The sequence below is a fragment of the Camelus bactrianus genome, chromosome 24 (genome assembly GCF_048773025.1).
Source record: "Camelus bactrianus isolate YW-2024 breed Bactrian camel chromosome 24, ASM4877302v1, whole genome shotgun sequence".
In the NCBI taxonomy this organism is placed as follows: domain Eukaryota; kingdom Metazoa; phylum Chordata; class Mammalia; order Artiodactyla; family Camelidae; genus Camelus; species Camelus bactrianus.
Window position 1 is genome coordinate 3,663,758 of NC_133562.1, and position 23,478 is coordinate 3,687,235.

Sequence of the window (23,478 nt, forward strand, 5' to 3'; positions counted from 1 at the left end):
CAAAGTTGCTAAAAACACAGGCTATTCAGTCTGTTCCTGTGTCTCTGATATCAGAGGTCCCATTAACTTCGGCATGATGGAGAGAAGGACATAAAGAGAGGTCACACAATTTTGTAAAAGTATATATACCCTGTCATTCCTTAGTTCTTAATTCAATAGGGTAAGGAGGTGGAACATCAAACACTCTTTAAAAGTCCCTTTACCACATTTGCATGAATTTTATTTCTCTAGGGTAGTAGCATCATGAGAGTTGTCAATCCAAACTCTGTATTAACCATTAATATGTCCCTATAATTCCTAGTTCAAATACACTCCTCCCAATATGCAATGCTGGCCAGGTTTCTCTTCACATTTACCTTGGCCTTTGACCCATCTCTCTAGATACATGTTACTTCTTTAGGTTTTACTCCATTAGTTTCTCTTCCTGCCCTTCCTTCAGTCCTGCTCTGCTCCCCGTTCTCCCCTCTGTGTATCCACAGAATATGTAACGGGCATTCCCTGTCTCCTCAACTTCACCATGTTAAAGAAGAATGGCTTATCCTACAGGTCAGTGCCCATGTTTCCAAAAATACTGGTATTTCCCATATGTGATAACATTAAACAGGTCACACTCTCTGCAAAGGGTCAGAAAGGATATTTTATGCCAGGTATTCCTGTGAGAGTTGTTTTCTTTACTCATCTCAGGTTTTCAACACATTAAGGTGGCAGAGGTGGAGCAGGGAGGCGGGTAGGAAAGCAGGGCAGGAAACGATGATGCAAAGGACTGTGCAAAGAAAGAATGGTGCTTCATGGGGATATAAGAACATGAGTAAAAGTAAGATTAAGAAGTTAACTCTTCCACAGATCTTACTATGTGGCAGTCACTGTTCTAAGGTCTTTACTTATACTCACTAATCCTCACGTCAATCCATGAGATTAATTCTGTTATTGGCCCCAGTGAGGAAACTGAGCAGCTAAAAGGCTAAATAACTTGCCCATATCCCACAGTCAGCAGAAGGGCCAGGATTCCAATACAGGTGATCTGGCTCCAGAAATCTTGCTCTTCACCACTGATTTGCTTATTTTAAAGATAACAGAGTTGATTATTTCAATACTGGAGTGGCTGAAAGATAAACTGGTAGTGACTTATGACTAAAATGGTCCCATTCCTTTCTGACTAACATATGAACCCTAATAATTCAAACATATACTAATTTAACTGGTTTTTGATGTTTACTGATAATACAGAAAAATTACTTAAATGTTGTCCAGGAATGATACACATGGAATACATTTTAAAGTATCTGGGCTCAGGTATAGGGTGACCACATGTGCTAGCTTGCTCAGAAAAATCCCAGTTTATACCTGCTGTCCAAGCATGATTATACAGCACTTCCTTTCACTTTCAAAAGCGTCCCATTTTGGACAATAAAGTGTACAGTCATTTCACTTATGCACAACTAGTGTAACTGGCACAAGTTAAGTTGCACAAAATCCAGATCCAATCTCCTTATCGTATTATTTTCAGGTCATTCTTTTTAGCAACTCCAGGAGCTATTGGTCTGTGCCAACCACCACCAATGGCTCACTGTCCAGCATTTATTCCATTATCTCTATTTTTTCTGGTTTCATGGTCCCATTTCCAAGCTTTCTATTTAACAAGAATCTTTCACTTAGCTTTTTCCACCTATAAAATTAATTAGGATTACTGATTAATTCTAAAACTTCTAAAAGACAAAATCAATCCAAAACACCCTCCTTCCCCACCTCAAAATATATATAACTAAAAACTTTCTGTGCATCTAAAGTTACATAAGGTTATCTGTATAAATACTAGTTTATAATCTTATACGCTCACAAAAGGCAGAGTTCTACTGATCTTTTCCTCCCAAACACTTTACAGAATCTGGTACATCATCATGTGAATTTCAAATGATCTTTTATTCATCTTCTGAGAATCAGTATCTGCATACAAACTGAGAAGCGCTGCATCTGGTTAATAATCCTGATTCTTTCATTTCCTCATCCTAAAACTCAGTTGTTTTTACCATCACGAGCTCAGAGGTGCTTTTTCCTATTTCTCTTTTTTCTGCCTCTTCCTACCTTCAAACACTTCATTTCCCTCTAGTCCTTCTGTCAAATTACTGCCTCTCCTCCTCCAGTACTTTCTAGTCTATAATAACCACTCTAATGACATTTCTGTCCTTAAGGATTCCGCTGTCACTTTTTGGAAACAAGCCGCTATTCAGTTGTACTCTCTCACATGCATCTAACAATACCTCCAACTCTGCAATTGCCTTAGTAGGCCTATGCTTTTTCCATATCGCTTTATAATTCTTCTGAAAAATTACTTACTTTTGGTCCTTTTATACAAAATCCTGACCTCCTTACCCCTGGATCAAATTATCCACTCAGATATATAGTCTACTTGGGAAACTCAGCTGGCAAATAACTTCCTAGCTCCTGGGCTTCATTCACCTTATTGCTTATGAAGATCCTCGGGAAACTGACTTACAGAAGGAAGGGAGGAAATTCCTGCCCTCCATCCCTAGATTAGTGTACGTGCCCTGAAGCACTGGATTGCATGGCCTTACTCTTATCTCGGTTCACAGAGCTACAGATGTCGGGAGGGTACCGTCCATCACTAGTTCTGGAAAGCTGATCCATGCCAGTGTGAATTAGTATGAGGGAGACAACAGCCTACAATGTCCTGCTTAGGGATTTAAAAGTTTTGACAACGTTCTCTCTTTTCTGGCCAGCATGGGTTCTTCAGATCTTAGGATTTAAATTTTTCTTGATTATGATACCCAATACAGAACTATATTCATCTTTAATTTCCACTAAATGGCCTCAGCTATCCAAAGACAGGTTTAATCTCACTATGATAATGACATATCATTAAAGGGTTTTCTATAAAAGTAGCTTTGAATGTGTGGTAGTTTTCTGGGAGAAAAAGCTGTAAGGTTTGAAGATCACATTTAGTAGAAAGAAGTGAATTTCATTAAAGATGTAAGGAAAGTAATTACAGCTTCAGAATCATATGGTCAAAGGCAAATTATACATTCCATTCTATAATAATGTTTTAAACAGACATTTATTTCTAATTACCTTTACCTTGTTCCTTCATGAAAATGGTCTTATTTGAGATACGTAGACATCAAGAACAAAACTGAAGTCACTGCAGAGACTCCACTGTATCAGGTATTTTAGATCTACTGAGGTGATTGATACTTAAGATAAGCACGTGTTCACTAGAACGTCTACCAGAATCTGACCAAATCTGAATCCCAAATCTGAATCACAAAAAGTGAGCATGACTCTGAGTGTCAGCTTTACAATGAGACTCCTCTAGGAATTTCAGCAACCAATTTGTTCTTTGTCTTTTTTGGACAGAGACCGTAGTTACTAAGGCAAAAATCAGTATGCTTGGAGTTAAATGTTCCAACATGCAATTCTACTAGAGTCAAAAACATGCAGCAGCAACACCTCTGGGCAGACGATCAGAATTCAAACTTTAAAACATCAACAAAGATGTTTTAAATCTGGTGAGTAAATCAGACAACTGCATGAACCACAAACACAGATAGGGGACAGAGAAGAAAAAACATAGTTGATCTCAGTTTGGTCTCACTGAAAACATGGTACTTGTTTTTATTTTCGCTTTACATTAGATAGAATAGCAATGTCTAAAAAACATTTTAAAAGGCTAATTTGAAGATTTATTTTTAATTAGATACAAGCAGTAACTCTCACATCAAATTAATTTTTTTTTTTGCTTTAACCTTTTACAATTGCAATATTGTACTGAAAGTAAAGCAGAAATATTTAATAGTCTCTTTCAAGGACTCTTTCCTTAGGAAAAAAAAAAAAAACTACAAAATAAGCCCTTAGGTACCAATTTCACACAGGGCACCTAGGTTTTCCAAGGCTCTTATTTCTCTATGCCCTCCCAAATCATAGCCTAGACTCAGAATCACTTGGATAAATGGCCCTTCTGCAATACACAAAAGTTACTGATTTATCAAGAAAGGCTTCAGGCTCTATTTCTACTTCATCTAATACTCCCATGTACGATGTTTAGAGCAACAATAGAAAAAAATCATCCTCCATCAATGAGTCAAAGACAAAAGCAAATGGAACAATTGTAAGCATACAAAGAGGGAAAAACAAACACATACCTTGGTGGGATGATACTGAGGCATTTCTTAGGAGCCTAACCTCTGCATTCCCGGATTGTGACCGAGACGATAATGAGGCGTTGAGAGGGATGAGCGACCTCACTGTCACCACACATAATTCCAGCCACAATTCGACTTTGCACCTGAGAAGAAGCTCTCAGAACCCATCTCACAGTCATCCCTCCTGGTCAGACATGGTCCTCCTTGGGTAGAGGCTGGAGTGGATTCAGCAACCGGTTTTGCTGAGCCTGAAACCTACACTGCACAAGGTCTGTGTTAACTGAAGACACACGTGGTCCGGGATGCAGAGAGTAAAGACTGAGAGAGACAGAGTTAGAGACAGGATCACATGCAAGCTCAAATTTGAAAGTTAAACATTAGTCTCTGGTTTACTTGTAAAGTCAGTGATACAATCAGAATAGATAAGAAGGTCTGTTTTGCTTCATTGTTTGAATTTGGGTCTGAGGACCCAATAATTCATGATAATGCTCACATTCTTTTGAAACAGTTCCAGAATCCATGGTTGTTAAATTCAGTAAGGGAAGAATTCCATTTGGCTCCACTCATGTTTTCCTCCCTGAGTAGAAATGAGGATTAATAAAAAGCATGGCTGAGTAGAAATCTTATTTGTCTACCAAGGGTGAATGGGGTATTGGCCAATTTGTAAAGGGAGCTAAAATTAAATTCTTAATAGAATTTAACATCAATTAAATGCATGTAATGCGAATGACCACCTTGAAAATTAATCTACTTAATAAAGTATAATCAAATTGGTCTGTTCTACAAATGTGACTCTCCTTCCTTTCTAATTAAACACTATTTTATGAAGTTGGACTTCACAGAGGCCTGGAATTTTTTAAAAGATTTGAAGGCATATCTTCAAAATGAGAGGGACTTTGCTATTGCTTATGATAGAAAAATTGGTTTCTTGTCTTAGCAATTGTCAATTAACTTCATAACTCCAGAGAGTTTCAAAGACAGAAAATCAAACTAAAATCAGAAAGGAGAATTATGTAGCAAATATTATGGTTTACACCATTACCAAATCACAGCACTGATGCATTCTGTGATCTATGATGCTGCTAACATGGCTCCTGCCAGGTCCGGCAGTGCCATCTCCAGGTGGGACACCCCAGTAGAGAATCAGTAGACACTCCAGACACACCAGTAAAGTATGAGTGTGCCCACCAGTTTGTTGTTTCTTGTTGACGCAGATGGCAAAGCTCATTTTGCCTTTCTACACCCCAGTCCCAACAATATCAATTTCTATGTATAGTCCTCACGGCCATCATTTTCCAGTCTTTAAAATTTCATCCTCTAATACCCTCCAAATCATCCCTAGTGACTGAGCCCTAAATTAGATGCTGCATTTTAACAGAAGGCATGTGATCGCCAAGAATTGCCTCAAATGAGGTCATGGACACTCTAATTTCACAGTTTGAAAAACAAAAGCACTTCCTTTGTCTTTTACCTCCCAGAGATTTTTTTTTTCTTTACCAGAGATAAAAATGGGACAAAGTGAAAACATAAGCAACTGACCATGTAGAGCCCAACCCTGATTAGCATTTCCCTATTTCTTCAGTGTTTTCACTTTCTGTTTCTTATTTTAAGAAACTGTCTTCTATGACAAATTTTCACAACAGTTGATTACTTTGTTTTCCAGTTTTGGAAAATACAATCGCACATGGCCTCCTGCCCTCCACTGCATAAACATTTATGGGGCATGTCACTAGACACTGAGATCATAAAGATAAACCGTGGCTCCAGCTCTTAGGGAGCTGCACCCAGTGTAGGGGCCGGGGCCGGCTACAGAGAAGTCACATCGTCATTACCATTGGGAATAATAACTAGAGGGCAGCAGTAGGCCCAGGTTCACTGGGAGCACAAAGGAAAGAAACTGGATACAGACTGGAAGAGCCGAGGAAAAGGAATTAGCGTAGTTTTTCTAGACAACACAAGCTGTGGCCCAGCCCCATGCTGGCTGTACAGGAAGCATCGGAGCTCAGTGAGGGCCTGGTACCTTCAAGGGCATGGAGAGTTTAAGCTGCCTCCTCCTGTGGAAGAAGTCCAGGAGACAGAGGAAGGAACCCAGAAAAGAGAACTGTGCTGAAGGTGATCAGAAACTAGAGTTTTGAAAAAACATTTTTTTCTTTTTTTGGTATCTATATGATGATGAATGTTAACTAAACTTACTGTGGTCATTGTTTCACAATATATGTAAGTCAAGTAATTATGCTGACGCCCTAAACTTATACAATGCAGTATGTCAATTATATCTCAATACAACTGGAAAAAATTATTTAAAAAATTTTTAAATGACATTTTGAAGCTATCACCTTTCCCTTCCTGAGGTCCTCACTGAACTTTAAATGTGTACTGAGGGTTAATCCTTGAAGATACCTACACTTTCCTACATGAGAAAACCTGTCAATGCAAAAAAATTATGTCTGCCAGTGTTAAAATACTCCTTTTCGAAGAACAGACCAACCACACTACTCTAAATGTGCATTCTTCCCCAAGGCCTGAGGAGGAGGGCAGCCCTAAATAAGTGGATGCCAAACATGCCCACAAAAACCTGTGTTTGGTTACACACATGCCATCTGACAGCCTGGGCACAGAGGAACGTTCTGTTGTGATACCACACGTTACACGGAGAACAGTGAGAATAAGGCAGTATGAGAAAATACGATGAGTCCTTCCCATAAAACATGGCACAGAAATGTTAGAATACAAGAGGCCTGAGTTGCTTAAAACCTGTTTCCTCGTGGGAAAAACGAAGCTAGACGCTTTCTGAGGATACTCGGGGCCTCAGATACGCTGCCTGAGGAACAGGCTGTGTGTAATCAAGGCACCACATCAAACCCCAGGTAAGGAGCAGCATCTGTCCAGCCCAGAAATCGCAGACGGCGCTGGCGGGGAGTGTTCGCAGGAGACAGCAGTGTGTGTTTGGCTTTTACATTTCTAACTGTCCTATAAAGATATGCTGCTAATTTGCTACTCAGGACTTCAGCTCACCTTTCTGGAATCTGTTTTCAGTGTGTATAGCTACTGACTAGATAATGTGCAAACAGACCAGATCAGTTGCTTGCTCTAATTAACTTTCAGCTCAAACATTTTTTGCCTCATGTTATGATTATATTGGTCAGAGATGTACTAGAAGCTTTCACTCCAAGCTCAGAAATACTTCGTTAACGTAAGAAAACATTTTTCCGTGTCTTGGCACAGAAGATTAGGGGCTGCTGGTCTCACGGGCAGACCACACACCTGCACAGGGATCCAAGGAGAGCACAAGGAAATGAGAGCAAACTCCCGCTTAGGAAACGAGCCTTGGACTGTGGGTGTGAAGGTCAAAAAAAAAAAAAAAAAAAGGATTAATTCCCCCTGTCTTTCTATTAGAGAACAGAATTTCCAACCTCATGTGGGAATTACTGAAAGGCTTCCGTTCCCTCTGCACCTTCCTTGAGAAGTGGCTAAAACTCAGTACTTTCCTGTGCCCTGATTTCATTAAATGCTGATTGCCAACATTTTTCACCTCTGAGAACAGAAATACCCCATTCATACAGGTATCATCTCATAAACCCAAGGTACTCCCAGCCTCTGCCCCACCAGCTTTCTCCCATCATCCCCAAATGCCCAAGCCACAGTTGCTGGCCACCATGGCAATGCCACCTTGAAGTGTCCTGATTAGAGGGAGACAACATAGAATAGCAGCCTCCAACCCAGCAGGCTTTCTAGCTTACCCCTGGGTTAGCCACAGGCTGTTTTTGTATAGAACTTGTCCCACACTCGCTCAAAGCTAATCCCTAGGTCCTGAGGAAACACTCTTAATACTATGAGAGTTCTCTCCAGGTACACAAAATGGTTGTGATAGCTGTAAATATAAAGATATCCTGGATGGAAAAACAGGAGAGGAAATTTTAAATACTAATTTGACCAACATTTTCTTAATTTGTGGGCCAAGAGCCACCTGAAAATGTATGCAAATTTGTACAACACACACGTGTACTTTTCAAAGAGATCTAAGGCTTTTATTAGATTTTCAAAGAATTCTATGACTTGAAAAAGCTAAGAACTACATGGTAAAAAAGTAACTCCTCTTATTGTGAAATGTAAAAATACAACTCAGGTTCCCAAGCTAGAAGATCAAGAAAACATAAAATACATCACTTTTTGCTTTCATCTGAGTATCTTTGAGCAGTGAATTCCAAATTAAAAGACAGTATTTGGCATATATGCTGTTTGTGAAAAGTTACCTTGCTACAATAGTTCATCAAATAATTTTGACAATACAATCTGTAATTTGGCTTTAAATAAATTCATTCTAACATCAGAAATAAGATATCCTGGATGTGAAATAGTTTCCCCAAATAGGTACTGATGCAGTAAATGGTTCATTTAATTGAATATTGGCTAAATTTGAGCTCCAATCATACTTGGGCATGTGGAGAATTCTATTCTAGGGATAGCATAATTCCAAGATGGAAAACCTGTAACTTAATCTCTTTCACCACTTTCCCAAAACAAAAGGGGTGCATTCCAGAATGCCAGCAGCCATGGGCTTAATTGCAGCTGACCAAGTTGAGATGACCTATAAAATCTGCTCTGTTATTAGTAACATTCTTGCCTTCATGGAATTACCAAAATGAATGTGGAGGTCAGGGTTTCATTAGTGTTGAGTTAAAAGTCTTCTCCCCCACCTGTCCTGTATCCTGCTAGTGCACAAAACTGGGAACAACAGACATCTCTTCCACAATTCATTCATTGAACTAATCCCATCTCGCATATAAAATCTTGCAAATAAACATATAGACGTTACCACTACTTCCCTCACCAATTTCTCTGTACATCCAAGCTGAATTATTAGCCCCCCTTTACACCCTCTTTTTGCCCCACACCCTACTCATACACCAATATATCCACATCACCTAGTACATCTAAGTGCCAAACTGAAACACCTCTAGGTGTTTCCTCTAGGAAGCAAAGCCTGGGTTCTCTCTAGATGCATAAAGATACATAACACATGATTCCCAATGGTCTTGGGCTCCCTCATAAGCTCTTCAAGCACAGAAGCTGCATTTTGTTTAGCTGTGATCCTTCACAGTGCCCTCAAGAGAAGATACTGAATAGATATGTGCTAAGAAAGAAATCAAAAGAAATAAATAGATGAATGAGCTGAATGACAGAGAATCTAGAGGTCTCTATTTCCTCAGTTAAAATTTGTTTATTTTTCTTACACATTTACAATGTTAAAACAGTTACTTGGATAAAGTGTTTAACATACTGTTTTTTCCATCAATCAAATCTGTTCACTAAATGTGCAACTCTCACTCTTCCCTGGCCAATCCTTGGTTTAATTTCCAGAATGCTATTACTGAATTCCTATTTTTGTTTCTCTATCCTATTCCTTTAAAATATGTGAGCTAAGATCGTTTCCCCAATGTCAATCGGATGGTATATTTGTATACATAATATATAGTGTGACTCATATCCATCACAAACCGAACAGGGCAAAAAACATTAACTAAAGACTTCTGAAAAATCTGGGCGATTCTTCCACTGACTCTTTGTTCCCTTGAAAAGTCATTACGCTGAGATTCAGTATCCTCACTGAAAAATGAGAGGTTGTAACTCGTGCAACCTTTAGTGCCTTTCAGCGTTATGTATTCTAGAGAATAAACTCTCTGCATTTTGCTGTGATAGGCTTACCATACAACTGTTGTGAGAAAGCAGAGCAGGAGTAGAGCTGTTTACATCAGGAGACTGAGTTCTGTGACCCATGGGCCACATCCAGCCCACTGCCCTTTTTAGTACATAAGGTTTTATTATCACACAATCATGTCTGTTGCTTTAACAACTGCTGCGTTTGTGCTATCAATGGCAGAGTTGCAACAGAGATCATATAGCCAGCAAAGCCCAAAATACTGGTCTTTTGCAGAAAATGATAGCCAATCCCAGGTCTTCAAGATGTGCATTGAGGTTTGTGACCTTCTGCCTAAAGATCTCACCTCTCTTCCCCAAATGAAACCTGGAATTTCACCATTAGAGATTAAAAAAAAATGTATATATGCTTTGGAAAAGCAAAATGCCTTAAGCGTTAAGCAGATAGTCCTTTAGTAGTAATCAAATGATCCCTACCTGGGACAGTAAAGGAAAATTGAAAAGCCCCAGGAAGCCAAAGCAAATTGAGCAGGCACCCAAAATACATGTGCCTACTTTTCAGTTTTGCCTAGGTCCACCATGGAGAGATGAGTCTCGGGATTCTGATATTGTGATGGGTTTTAATCTAAACCTGCCCCCTCGCCTAGCCCCTCTTTCATGCAAGTATGATAAAACCACCAAAAATTTTTACCTTTACATTTTTACCATTTTTAGGTTCTGATGAAATGATGTGTTTGAATCTCAAAAGCCATTACTCTGAGTAAAGGAACGTGGACACAAAACAATATATACTGTAACATTCTGTTTATATGACTTCCAAGAATAGGCAATGTATGGTGACAGAAGTCAGAAACTGGCAGGAAGTAAAAGGGACATGAGGAAATTTCTATGGTGTCGGAAATGTTCTGTACTTTATTTTGGATGGGAGTTACATGGGTTAAAAATCAATTAATTGAATACCTAACTTGCGCATTTTACTGTATACTGAGTATACCTCAACTTTAAATTTTATTGAGTGACTATTATCATTGAATAAAGACTTTTTTGTTTGGGGATGTATCTTCAGAAATCTTGGCGATCTTTAGGATCACTGCTCTTATACAAGTTTCCCTCCACAGTAATGGATAAGGGAATGAGGTGACAGAGAAAGGAGGTGGGGGGCGGGGTCTTGACCGCTACACCCACTTTCCTCACAGGACATCCCTGCAGTATGTCAACAGATGTCTCAGTTTAGGGACCTAGTCTTTCATCAAAACTCAAAAGCAGAAAATGAGGAAATAGGTGAAACAGATTTTTTTCCTTAAAATTGTGTGTGTGTTGTTGGACTATTAAAAAACACAGAGAAAATATACAACGTGCTTGCGTGTTTCTTGGTAGTCTCTGCTTTGTATTAAATTTGCTCTAATTTTGCACCAATATAAATAGAAGTATTAAATCTAGCACATGTGATATTAATAAAATTTATCTTTCAAAAAATCAAGTTATTAATAAATAATGTTTTAAGCCTGAACAAAAAAATAATAAAGCACCATGGCATTCTTAAACAGGATCTATCATTACTATTAACTGGGCTACCAATCTACAATCATCTGAAAAATAAAAATCAGTTCTGCTTACTGGAAAGGCTGTATTTTTCTAAGAAAAGCTTAAAGACAAATATCTTACTGATGTATTATCCTAGCTTTGGTAGTTTTTTGAAATGAACCAAACTCTACTTAAGAGAAATCAAAGGTACTAAATTAGACAAGAGTGCATCCTTACTATACAGAGTAAGTACCCAAGAGATCATTTAAATAAGCAAAGTTAAAGGACAAAGGGAAATGTGTTATTACAAAATTAGTACAGGTTTGTCTGAACTTATGTTTTGGTTTAAAATCTAGGATTATCTAATTACTTTCATTTACAACTTAATAATAGAGAAAAAGGCAATTTAAGGGTTAGAAGAGGCCCAAAAGGTCAACTAATGAAAGACTTTCATTACCCTAATGAAGAAACTGGACATGTAACTGGGTTCAGTCTGACCCTCATCATTTAACCCCAAGGACATATTAAGAGGTCTCCTCCCTGCCTGGTCGCACACACCAGCAACCGTGGCGACACATGCTGTCCCAACCCCTCAGACTGCTGCTTCTGCTGAAAATACTCTTCCCACTCTCATTCCTCCTCCTAACTCATGCTCATTCTCTACGGCTTAATGTAACTATGACTCCTCCTAGGTCCTCTCCTCAACCCCTTTCTCACCCTCACCAATTTGAGCCCAGTGTTAGTTACACCGTCTCAGCTTTCCCAGAGCACTTTATGCATTTTTCCTCAATCATTCTTTCAACCATTCAAATGTTGAATGTCCACTCTGGGCCAGTGGGCTAATGCTGGGAATACCGAGAGAGAGAGAGAGACAGACAGACAGACAGAGAGAAGTGGTTTCTGCCCTCAAGGAGCTGCACTTCAGATGCAGCTGAAATGCCTAACAGTCCATCTATTCTCACTGAAGGACTATTAATCATTTTTGCAGAATCTGACAGAGTATATGACACACAGAGGCTCAATAAATGGTTGCTCAATTTCACTTTTATTGTAAAAATCGAGTTTATATTCTTCTTGTTCTAATGAGTGAAATGACTCTTAAGCAAAACTGAATCATTAAAACAGTGGAGGGTATATTTACCTTCTATTAATTGTCCATGCTGCTCTCAGTTTTATGTGTCAAGGCATTGCATTTACAGTTGCCAGTTTTGATTTTTATTAATTATTCTTTACTTCATAGCATATTACCAGGAGTTTATGTTATCATATGACGAAAGGCTAATTTAGCAGATTCTGGGAAAGCATCTGGGAAAGGCAGTACATAAGGTCAAAACAGTATATTCCCTAACAGAACACTAACCCAAGATTTCTAATGCTTCTAGGGTCAAAAATAATAGCAAGTTATGAAAATATCATCATCTATTAAATGGGAATATCACCTTCACTATTATCTAATGAATTAACTGTTCATTTACTTGGTAAGCATAGGTGTACAAGTCCAGGGGACGACTTTTAGTCTTGACCTTATCAGTCATTTAGCTATCCTGATATGGTTGTCCACTCATTCTTAACCTAATGCCTTGGCTTCCAGAATTCTCCTGCCCTTCTGGTCTCCATCCAAGACTCCCAAAGCTCTGCCTTTCCCTAAATGGCACTGCCCCTCAGGTTTCCATCTTTGCTCCACTGCTGTCTCTATATACTCTATTTTCTCCTGCCAGAGCTCATCCAGTCCCAGTTCTAACTATCTCTCAAATGCTGAAGTCTCCCATGAATAAACAGCTTATAACTTTCAACCTTGATCTCTTTCCCAAGCTTTCAATGTGTATAGCCAACTATCAGCTGGGTATATACACTTAGCTCAAAATTTCATAGGCTAAACTTCTCCCTATCTACAATCCAGTCATCCACAAGAATTCTCAATTTCAGTTAATAACATTCCAAAACAAAAACCCAAGTTTTTTTTCCTGGTCCCCAGTATGTATTTAGTCACCAAATTATACCAACTTCACCGCTTGTTTTCTCCACAGACTCCATCACTCCCTTCCATCCATATTTGAATGACTCCATTCCAGGCTCTCATTATGAACAACAGCATTAGCCTTCCAAATTATTTCTCTTCCCTGCAGTCATGGTACTCCTTAAAACCATCTTTTGACTTCAGAGAAATAAAGACATTGGGGGATCCTGGAACAGAATAAGCAAACAGCTATAAGATCACAATTTTTACTTTACGGATTTTAATTCAATAGCTCTAAAACCAGATTAAAATTATCTGAATTGGATTTGAGAAGGGTGGCAGTGGGGAGTGGAAGAGACAGAAGAGAGACTAAATCAGGGTAAAATTTGATTAACTGAAGAGAGTTCCTTCTTAAGACACATTAAAAGGCCCTCTGAGTAGCAAAGTACTTTCATAAACTCAAAAAAGAATTGGTGCTAATTTTTTTTTGACTCACACAATTAGAACTTTTTAAGGGTCTGGATAAGAGCAGTATCATGTTTACTTAGGGCTGGTATAATTGAAATCAGCTTCACTTGGGCTTATTCTCAGCAATGACTCATGTTGTTTTAGCTGGTGTTGACTCACTGCCCCCACAAAGGATGACACAGCTTTAAACAGGCAGAGCCTGGCCTGCTTTTTCCAATTACACGCTTCCAACAACTGAAGATGTGGGAGTCCTCTGGAGTGGAGCTTTCTGCAACTAAGCACAATTTTGATTTTACACAAACAGTTGCCAAGTCAACCTTGTAATCACTGAGCTTTATAAATGAGGAGGAGAGAACTGAAGCTGTGGTATGTTAAAAATCACAGGAGCCAGGCATCCTCTGTTTTTTCCAAAACAGAATCTGCGGAAACTTAAAGTCAGCTCTTTTCCCATTTAATTGCTTACTCTATTGAGGTCATCAAATGTTTTTCTTTAAGATGCCAATGAAAAGTTGCAGCAAGTGTGTTTTCCAGACTCTCCAAGTTACATCTGGTGAGATAACGTGCAGGGGGAGTTGTAACAGTGTTTGAAAGGAAGCTAGGAAATGTCGTTCTCATAATAGTCACCACCTTTTCTCCAGTTCTAGGCCCTTAATGTCCTCCAATCAGGGAGCCAGTTTTTCCCTCCTCCGTGTTTTCCCTGCTGTTGGCCTGACTGCTCCCAGAACAGGGATTCATGTCCATGCTGTGGGCCTAAGTGGGTAACCTGGTAATGCAAGCAGGTGACGAGGGGCCAGCAGAACAAATTCAGAGCCTGGCTCAACAAGTTGGTTATTCCTTATGAGGCTTTCAGCAAGACACTTTTCCATACTTTGCTTCCCAGCTGTACCACAGAGATTAGTCCTCACTCGTTACACGTCTTTCATGATGCTTCGTTCCTATTAGTAACACTCTGAACAACCTGGCTGGTTAAGAATAGTTAGAGATGTCTGAAGACATGCGGTTAGCAGAGGAGCCCAGCCCACAATGTTTCTATGTAACTGAAATGACTGCCCAGTCTCTGTAGTTCCGGTGTCCCAAGAACCAAAGTTTATCAAAATGAATACCTGGGAAAATGAACACAAGTGCCCACACAGCCTGGAAGCCACTCTGATTCTGACCTCTCCAGAAGATTCGAGTCCAGACTACAGTGGGCCCTGGATTTGTTTTCTAAAGAGAAATCCTTGAAGCCCAGTTGAGGTTCAGTGTCATCCAAGGCTCGAAGGCCACTGACAGCTAAGGGCTGCTGTGTTCAGGCTCACAGGAGACCAGGGACAGCTGGGGTCGGGGCGGGACAGCACACACAACCTATCTTAACTCAGCCTCAGTTTCTGAGCAACATTTGGAACATAACTGGTCTTCACAAAGGCATGGTCCCTGACCTGCTGGTCCCTTCCAAATCAAGATGAGGTGAAAACTTGACTGAGTATTAGGAGAGAAAAGAAGAAAACCTCATTAATTCTCATGGAGCACTGCTTCTCAACCTGCATTAAGAATTGTTATGTTATAAGCCATGTGCAAGGAACAAAGTGAAAAATATGGTTTTAACCACAAGTATCTTAGTAGTTAAAGAAAGCAATTAATAAAACTAAAATGAAAAATTCTAAGAACACGAACCTAAGAGTTAAAGGATTAAAAATTACCCTCCCCTACAACTGCCTAAAAAGAGCCCTAGGAAGATGATTTCCTATAACTGATAGGCTCTCACTTTCTTGGTCAAACTGAATGACTTCTGAAGCTCATTTTATCGATTTTAAAATATCGTTACCCAAATATGACTGCAAAAAGGGTAAGAATATAGCATTTAAATTTAAAATATACTATTACTTCAAATGGTAACAAAATTTCTCAAACTATTTATATCCATTCATATTTAGCTCACTCCATGCTAACTGCATTAAAACAGAATAGACATGATTGCAAAAGAAAAGACTAAATCAAAACAGTATAATGCCTACGATGTGAAAGTTTGTACTGCTGGTCGCTGAGGGGAATGTGATAACCCTATCCCTGCTCTCAACAAACCTATAACCAAACTGAGGCAGAAAAACACTAAATCCATAATATACTAAATAATGGTTCAAGATTGAAATAACAGGATAAAAGCACCAGATTTGGAAGGGCTGTCATTCCTTTGCTGTGTGATCTTGGGCTATTTCTTGGTGCCTCAGTTTCTTCCTGCGTCACTGGATTGTGCTAAGGATTAAATGAGATAGTGCAAGTCAACCTCCATAAGCTGTCAATAAAAGGACGCCATTTTTTTAAGAGAACTGACACAAGATAGTGTGTGATTTAATTATCAAAAGATCATCATTGTTACAGCAGGTGAAAACTCTTTGGTTAACTATTGCCAAGGAAATCTTCCGAAAGGAAGTTTCGTCCTTCCTTCTTGAACTACATTTATTCTCTTTTGTTTTGCTTTTCATCTCCTGCCACTTAAATATGGGTTTAGTCCCAACCACTGACCTGTTAACTTTGGCTACTGTGTGAATTTTTCAGAATGGTATAAAGGTAGGGAAATGTGGGGAGGAAAGAGATCAAATATCATATTATTAGTTATAATGTCATTTTAGTATGTTTACCATTTTTCCTAAACACCTGTCAGGTTTCTCTACAGATCTATAAAAATTTAAATCCACTGATGGGCCTCTGTGTAAAGACAAATGCACTGTCCAGTGTTTCCAAAATGAATTTTCATAAATGAACACTCAACAGGAAACTTCAAAGGAATTCTTTTTCTTATATATTACAGATATACAAAAGCAAGTTTTGTGGCTGACCACAAAATTTAACATAAAGATTCATCTCTTATATGTAAAAGATAATCAGCACCACAACATAGAATTACTAAAACGGTACAAATAAATCTCAAGTATTTGACAATTTGAAAACTACAACCTACTACTCTGTCTTTGGTTCCAGCTTCTCCTTCCATCCTTGGTACTGTGTGTATGCCGCCGTCACCTACTCATGAAGGGGTGAGGAACGAATGTACAGGCTAATTCGTTTTACAGAGTAACGTGGAACACCCTGGCTGGTTTGCAAGTTGACATTAGTATATGTTCTCCTACACTTGGGACTACTTTGCACTTGATGCCTGTCAAATAGATAGTTTTATCTGTAATACTCATTTATTTAGGACTGACCTAACACATTTGATACTCAAAAGAATGTGTCATAAACCACAGAAATTTAAGAAGATGATATGTAGTAAAACAATCTACTACTTTCTTTAGTTTCCACTTTAGAAGCTTTTGGACACATTAACATTTCTGATGCACATCCCCTAATAATCACAAAGAAATGGATACATGAAATTTCATGTCATGAAAGAACAACACGTTATACAAAACTCACTAATTCAAGTAAGCATAACATAGCAAGAAATTCTGTTAATTCTTACTGTCTTGATGACAGTCCTTTAGAAAAGGTTCTTTTCTGCACTATTTAAAGATACACTTGACTTAATATCTTCATCCAAAGAAGCTTTAAAAGCAAAACAAAGTCTGTTGCTTAAATGGATAATTTTTATTTCCAAACTTTTCTTCTAAGAAACATTTTATTTCCTTCCTTTTCTTTGCTATATAACATTTTACTTTTATTCTTTGCTGGAACCAGTATCTAGAGACCATAGACAGAGAAACCAGAGAATGGAAATGACTTCAAAAATGAAACAGTTTGGTTTAAGGATGAAATGAGAAGAAATTTTGATTCTATGCAAATTTGAATGTTTACTTTAGTTATGACTTACTTGCAAATGTTCAAGTCACATCCCACGAACACTGGCAAGGGGAAAACGTTTCCCATCAGATGCTAATAGTTCTGTGAGAACAGAAAGACAGCCCAGGTAACAAGCTCCAGCCAAAGTGGGATCTAACAACTACCATCTCTGAATACAGCAATTAATTTAGTAGCTTTCCGATTATTTTCTATTAAGCCTGTAAAAATTTGCTTTCAAAAAACTATGGACTTTGAAAATTACGGAATTTATCTTTATAAGTTTCATGAACTCAGATCAGATAAAACTAAACCATTTTATTGCACTTTGTGGCAAAAGTGTGAAAAGAACAGTAGGTTAAATGGCCAACTTTTTAAAGGCAAAAGTAAAAATGAAAAAATGAGAGAGAATACTGAATGTGGACTTTACAGCATGTAAAATAAGTCAAACGCAGAAGGAAGTAATGAGAAAAATTAAAAAATCACTATTAGAACATCACTGTAATAAACGTTATTAGCAAGATCCATATGGATGCTAAAATCAGTGGAGGAAAGTTTGAAGAAAAACAGGATGTTAGTACAGTTGAAAAGTACCTCTCCCAAGATATTTATTAATTGTGCAAGAGAAAGTAGCAGCTTCACAGTAGGGAAACCTGGCAGACACCACCTTAACCAGGTGGTCAGAGGTAACATCAACATTAATGAAACAGTAACATCACATCTCGACTCCCAATATGATACACGGAGACATAATTCTGCGGAATTCTCACCCAAAATGCATAACTTCAGTCTAACCATGACAAGACATCAGACCAATACAAATTGAGGGACTTCCTATGAAACAACCAATTGATACTCCAAAAGTGTACCAAAGTGTCACAAAAGACAACAGACTGGCAACAGATTGTAGGAGGTTTGGGAGTTATGACTAAATTCAATGTGGGATCCCAGAGTCAAGTCTACTACAGAAAATTTCCAATTCCAGTGGAAAACCTGGTGAAATCAGAATAAAGTCTATAGTTCAGTTAATCATATTGTGCCAGAGTTAAATTTTTGGTTTCAATAATGGAACGCAGTTCTGCAAGATGTTAACATTAGGGGAAACTGGGGAAGGTTAAAGGGGAACTTTCTGCACTACTCCTCCAAGTTTTCTAAGTCTAAAACTACATCAAAATAAAAAGTTAAGGGAATGTTATCATCTTCGTCCACATGAAAATGATTCTACAACACTCTAAGTTCCCTGAATTTTTTCAGATACATTAAGGATTAATGATCAGGGAGAACTGAGGTTAAAAATGGACAGAGCAACTGGCCAAACGTTTGGCCAAACAGGCTCAGAGGAAATGCGCCAGATGTTTTCCAAAAGCCCCGCACGTGGAGGCACCTACAATCAGCAGGGACCTCACTGTAAAAAGAAACCAGAGACATCAACTCTGGTTTCAACTATCACATAAAGAATGATCTATAAATACCTTATTCTCTCCTAAGAATCCTATTTTCATTATTCTTTCTGAATCCTCTAGAAAAGCAGACCTAATATGCCCCAGAATCTGGTGGGCCTGTGTCTGTAAGCTCATAAAGACCTACATTAATGCTTAACTGAATAAGAGTTGGCACCTTTAAATCAATGTCTTTTTGATTAATTAATTTCAATCCAGTAATGTACCAATAAACATGTCACTAAATGTTGCTAACTTTAGTCTTTTCCACAAATAAAATATTTACTTTCTATTCATCATTAATTCTATTTTAATCAACTTATTCCTATTATAATAAATCATTATGCTATCAGGAAACAATATGCCCTTGACAAAAGTTTTAACATTGCTGTAGAATGAGAATTCCCAGGGTAACCTTGGTGAGATTCTACATTTGTTTTTGAGGAACAGCTGCTCTTTTCCTCCTCTATTTTGGTCCTTTCTCAGGAAGTTTATGGTATATTGAGATAAACATCAGAAACACTCATGACCATTTCATACTATTCCTTCGCCAAAATATTTTTATATATAGGAAATCGTTGAAAAACAAGCTCCACCTTCAGCTACCTTTCATTTTGTAAGTGTAGTCATTTTGAACATATGTTAACATTTTCACTCTGGATTCTGACTGAGGGTCTAGAAGCTTAGCCTCTCTGAAAATCACATGATTCCAAAGACAATTCCAACCATTTGCTGTAACGAAAGTGAGAATTTATAATCCTTCATTCTCTTTTATCCTTACAACAGAATGTAAATATAGAATGTTTGTGAAACAAGGAATTGCCTTCTCTCCTTCCAACAAATGCTTAGTACTCTTGAGTCTTTTTCCTGCATGAGTAAGTTTGGGGGATAGGTACCAAAAATATTTTACTCCTCTTTACATCAACTGTGATTAAAAGCAACAGTAGTAACAATACAGCTAACAATTGTCAGGTGCTTCCTTGGTGTCAGACACTAGTCTAAGCAGCTGAAGCAGACTGTGCAAAGTCACGTGGTAGGAAATGGGGTAGGAGACGAGCAGAGTCTGGCAGTCTGATCCCAAGCCTGAGTAACTGGCAAGTACACTTTACATTGGCTACTACTCATTTTAATAAAATAAAACGGGCAGGCCCTCAAAGAAACTGAATGGACACCCAGCTTCAGTGTGGAAGAACAGGGAGAAGCGTGTAGCCATAATAGCTTCAGCCAGTGAAGGCCTGAGTTGCTGGATACTTTGATAGCTACATTTTTTTTTAATGGGAAGCTGAAGGCCAGATTTATATCTGAAGCCTCTTGATTTTGAAATGTCGCCACTTATTTCAAGCTTTTTTCTATAAGTTCTATTGGTCCAAAATGTAAAGGGTCACATTCCTAAGGCAGGGTCTTCATCTCATTCATCTTTGTATCACTAATGCCCATTACATTTCTGGCACATAGTAGGTACAAACAGGTTAATTTCTGCTATTCAGAATCCTTCCAATTTATTTTGGCCATTTTGTAATCTTGGTAGGGATTCGTTAACTTATTAAGTTACTACAGTGACCAGACACTGCTCCAGGCACTGGGGATACAACAGTGAAGAAAAGAGAACAGTGAAGAGAGAAAGAGATACTATTTTAGTGGGAAAAATAGGCCAAAAAATAAAGATAAAAGCACATAAAGTAAATGAAGTGGAGGTTTAGAAAATAAGGAGATGGTTTGCTTTGAACTGAAACTATGCTACCCAGAACTAAAGAACGACGACACTTAGAAAGTCAAATAAAATTGTCCATGCTTCCTAGTGCCACACTGGCCACTGCTCCACAAATACATTACACATATGCAAGCAATTTAAAGGAAAGGGTATTCTTGAAAGAGAGAGTGCTCTCTTCATAAGTAGAACAATATGGTCTTGCTCCTTGGCTTGAAAGGATGTATTGATCAGGAGTTAGTGAGTCAAAGGTTAATAACTCAGGCCTGATTATTTCTGTTATCAGACTCATGATTGATGGTGTCCTCTGGCTCCCTGTAAACACAGGAACCCCTTTTGATTGCTGTTCCTGGGAACCAAGGAATTAAGCTATTCTCTCATGATTTAGTTGCAGGGGGCAGTGGTCTACCTCCTGCATCAGAGGGTGAGTGGCACAAAGGATCATGCACCTAAAATGCAAACTTGGGGCAACATAAATCTGATTGGCAACTGTATGGTGAAACACCAACTATGACAGGCAATGCTTTTGCTCTCATATGTTATTACTGCACAAGACCACATGCTGAGTTAATGGAACTTCTCCAGTCTGCTTTGGAAAGGGATGTAATTTCGGATAGCCCAAATGGCACAATCTGGCTCTTGCTCCTCGACAGCTGCAGGGAACCACAGACAGAACAGCTACCCCAGGACCACCTAAAAATGCATGAACCTGGCCCTTGCTTCTCATCAAATTACTTATATGTTTAGTTACTCATAATATGAGTAATTATACTCAAGAATCATGTTTAGGAAAGAAAACACCCTAAAGGCAAATGCAAGTCTGTACCTTCAAGCAACCTCTAAAATAATATGCCAGAAGAAAAATGTTATTTGCTCACTGTCTTTTTATAAAAATTAGATTTCACTCAACCTGTTCTTTTTGGAAGAAATAATATTTTCTTTGTTAGCCAAGTCCAACACAGATCTCATGCCAGTGCAGTCTGTGCTTCTCACGGATGCTAGCCAGGAGGATATTCCTTGAAATAAAATCACAATCTGTTGAAAACCTTGCAAGTCAATTAAATTAGGAAACAAGTAATCCTTATCACATAACTAAAGTAAAAGTAGAAGAAAAAAATTACTGAAAATAAACATGCAGAAAAGCATACCAAACTCCCCACTCGTAAAGAAAACCGTTCATCAATGGATCCATGGCAGATAAACAGTCACATTTAAACTAATACAACTTCCCCGAATACGTGTCGGATACCAAACTATCTCACTATCCTTAATATTTTCGTCCACCCACAGGAACTTCCTAAGGGTCTAACATTTTCAGTTTAGTTAACAGAAGTCTCACATGAACACTCATAGAGCAATTTAACACAAGTCCTTGATTCATTAAATCTAAAATGCATAGTGAGAAACTTACAGATCTCGTCTGACCCAAAAGAAAATTATAATTGTATTTATAGAGTCAACATTAGCAATAACACATTAGCAATGACACCAATGTACTTACACAATTGAAAGGTTTTTTTAAATCTAGAAATAAAATTGTTTTTAAAAGTCTACTGAGATTTTCTTTTTGGAGAATCTCTACATCTGTGTTTTAACTCGTGTCTAATGCAGTTACTAAAGTTCTTCATAGTTTGCGGATCTAAGATAACGTATTTTACATTTATTTTCCATTTTCTGCTGCTGTTTCATTTTAAATGACTTTTAAAAAAAAATTCTCCAATAGTTCAATCAGTGAATTTGGCAGAAATGAGGCAAATGCCTATTAGCAAGCTGTATCAAGAACACAACTCTGCCGCTAAACACTGCTAGCCAAGTCTCTAGCCATCCTCCTCGGAGCCTGGGTGGGTTTCCCACTTCCAACCAAAGACAACACAAAGAAAGGGAGGCTCACTCACTGAGTCCACCAAAACTTGAAACAACAATCAAGTAATGCTGGTCCAATGCTCTGGCGGAAAACCCAGCAGCATATGAACCCCCAAGCCCAGGAAACCTCTGCCCCTTCGGCGCGGCTCGGTACCTGCTGCCCGGGTGGCTAGCGGCAGCCCGGGGTGCGCAGCGCGGCTCGGAGCTGGGCGGCTGGGGGCGAGCGTACGAGTGGTAGGCGGTCAGCACCACGCCGCCCGAGTCCTCCACTTCCATCGTCAGCCGCGCATGTCTCCGCTCCGGCCCGAGAACAAAGGCGGGGACCAGCATGGGCCAACGCACCGGACCGACCACGGTGGGGAGGCTCGGCCCGTCCCGCTCGGGGGCTCCTCCCGCTGCTGTCAGGGGCGCAGGCACGCGCCCCGCCGGCCGGGCAGCCTGATTAGCATAGATTTAAATACACGCCCACGAGCCCCTTGGAGGGGGGGGCGAGTAGGGGTGCAGGGAGGGTGGGGAGGGGAGAGGGAGGGGTGCGATCCCTGTTTCTAGGTAACTGGAAACCAGCAGCGATCCTTAGGGGCTCGGGCTTGCTGTTCTCATAAAGTTTTTCTTGCTTTGTTTCTTTTCCTTTTCCTTTTCTCACCCCCACCCCCACCCCTTCAAACGGGAGGCTTATCCCGAGGCCAGGAACATTTCCTGCTTGGCAGCACGAAGCGAGAGAAAGAAACCCTGCCCGGGGAGCCCCGGTTGGGAAGCAGAGGGGCCAGGTCAAACAAGAGTGGTCTGAGGAAAAAAGGAAGAAAATGTGACACTCTCTCACTTAAAGCATCCACATCAAAAATGGAAGAGCTGGATTACGTTGCTGTTTACTTAGCCAAGTTACAAAAACTTGATTTCCTTTCAGGCAGGTAATTCCCTCTTAAAACAAGCAGAATCCTCACCCTCAGTGCC

The 23,478-nt window shown here is 39.2% G+C and overlaps 1 protein-coding gene across 8 annotated transcripts in view; it reads right to left on the minus strand.

Annotated features, from left to right (window-relative positions):
* Positions 1–23,054, minus strand: part of ARHGAP28 (Rho GTPase activating protein 28) — a 141,870-nt gene extending 118,816 nt beyond the window's left edge. For 2 of the 8 annotated variants that reach the window (XR_012502087.1, XM_074352458.1), the window contains exon 1: positions 22,682–23,053. Coding sequence is in view for 4 of the 8 variants with exons in the window: in XM_074352458.1 (XP_074208559.1) it covers positions 22,682–22,857 (176 nt within the window). In the remaining 4 variants the exon portion in view is untranslated. Of the gene's footprint in view, positions 1–22,681 lie in introns of all 8 variants that reach the window. The other 6 variants (XM_074352459.1, XM_010958088.3, XM_074352465.1 and 3 more) reach the window with 4 other exon arrangements.
* Between the last annotated feature and the right edge of the window lie 424 nt (positions 23,055–23,478).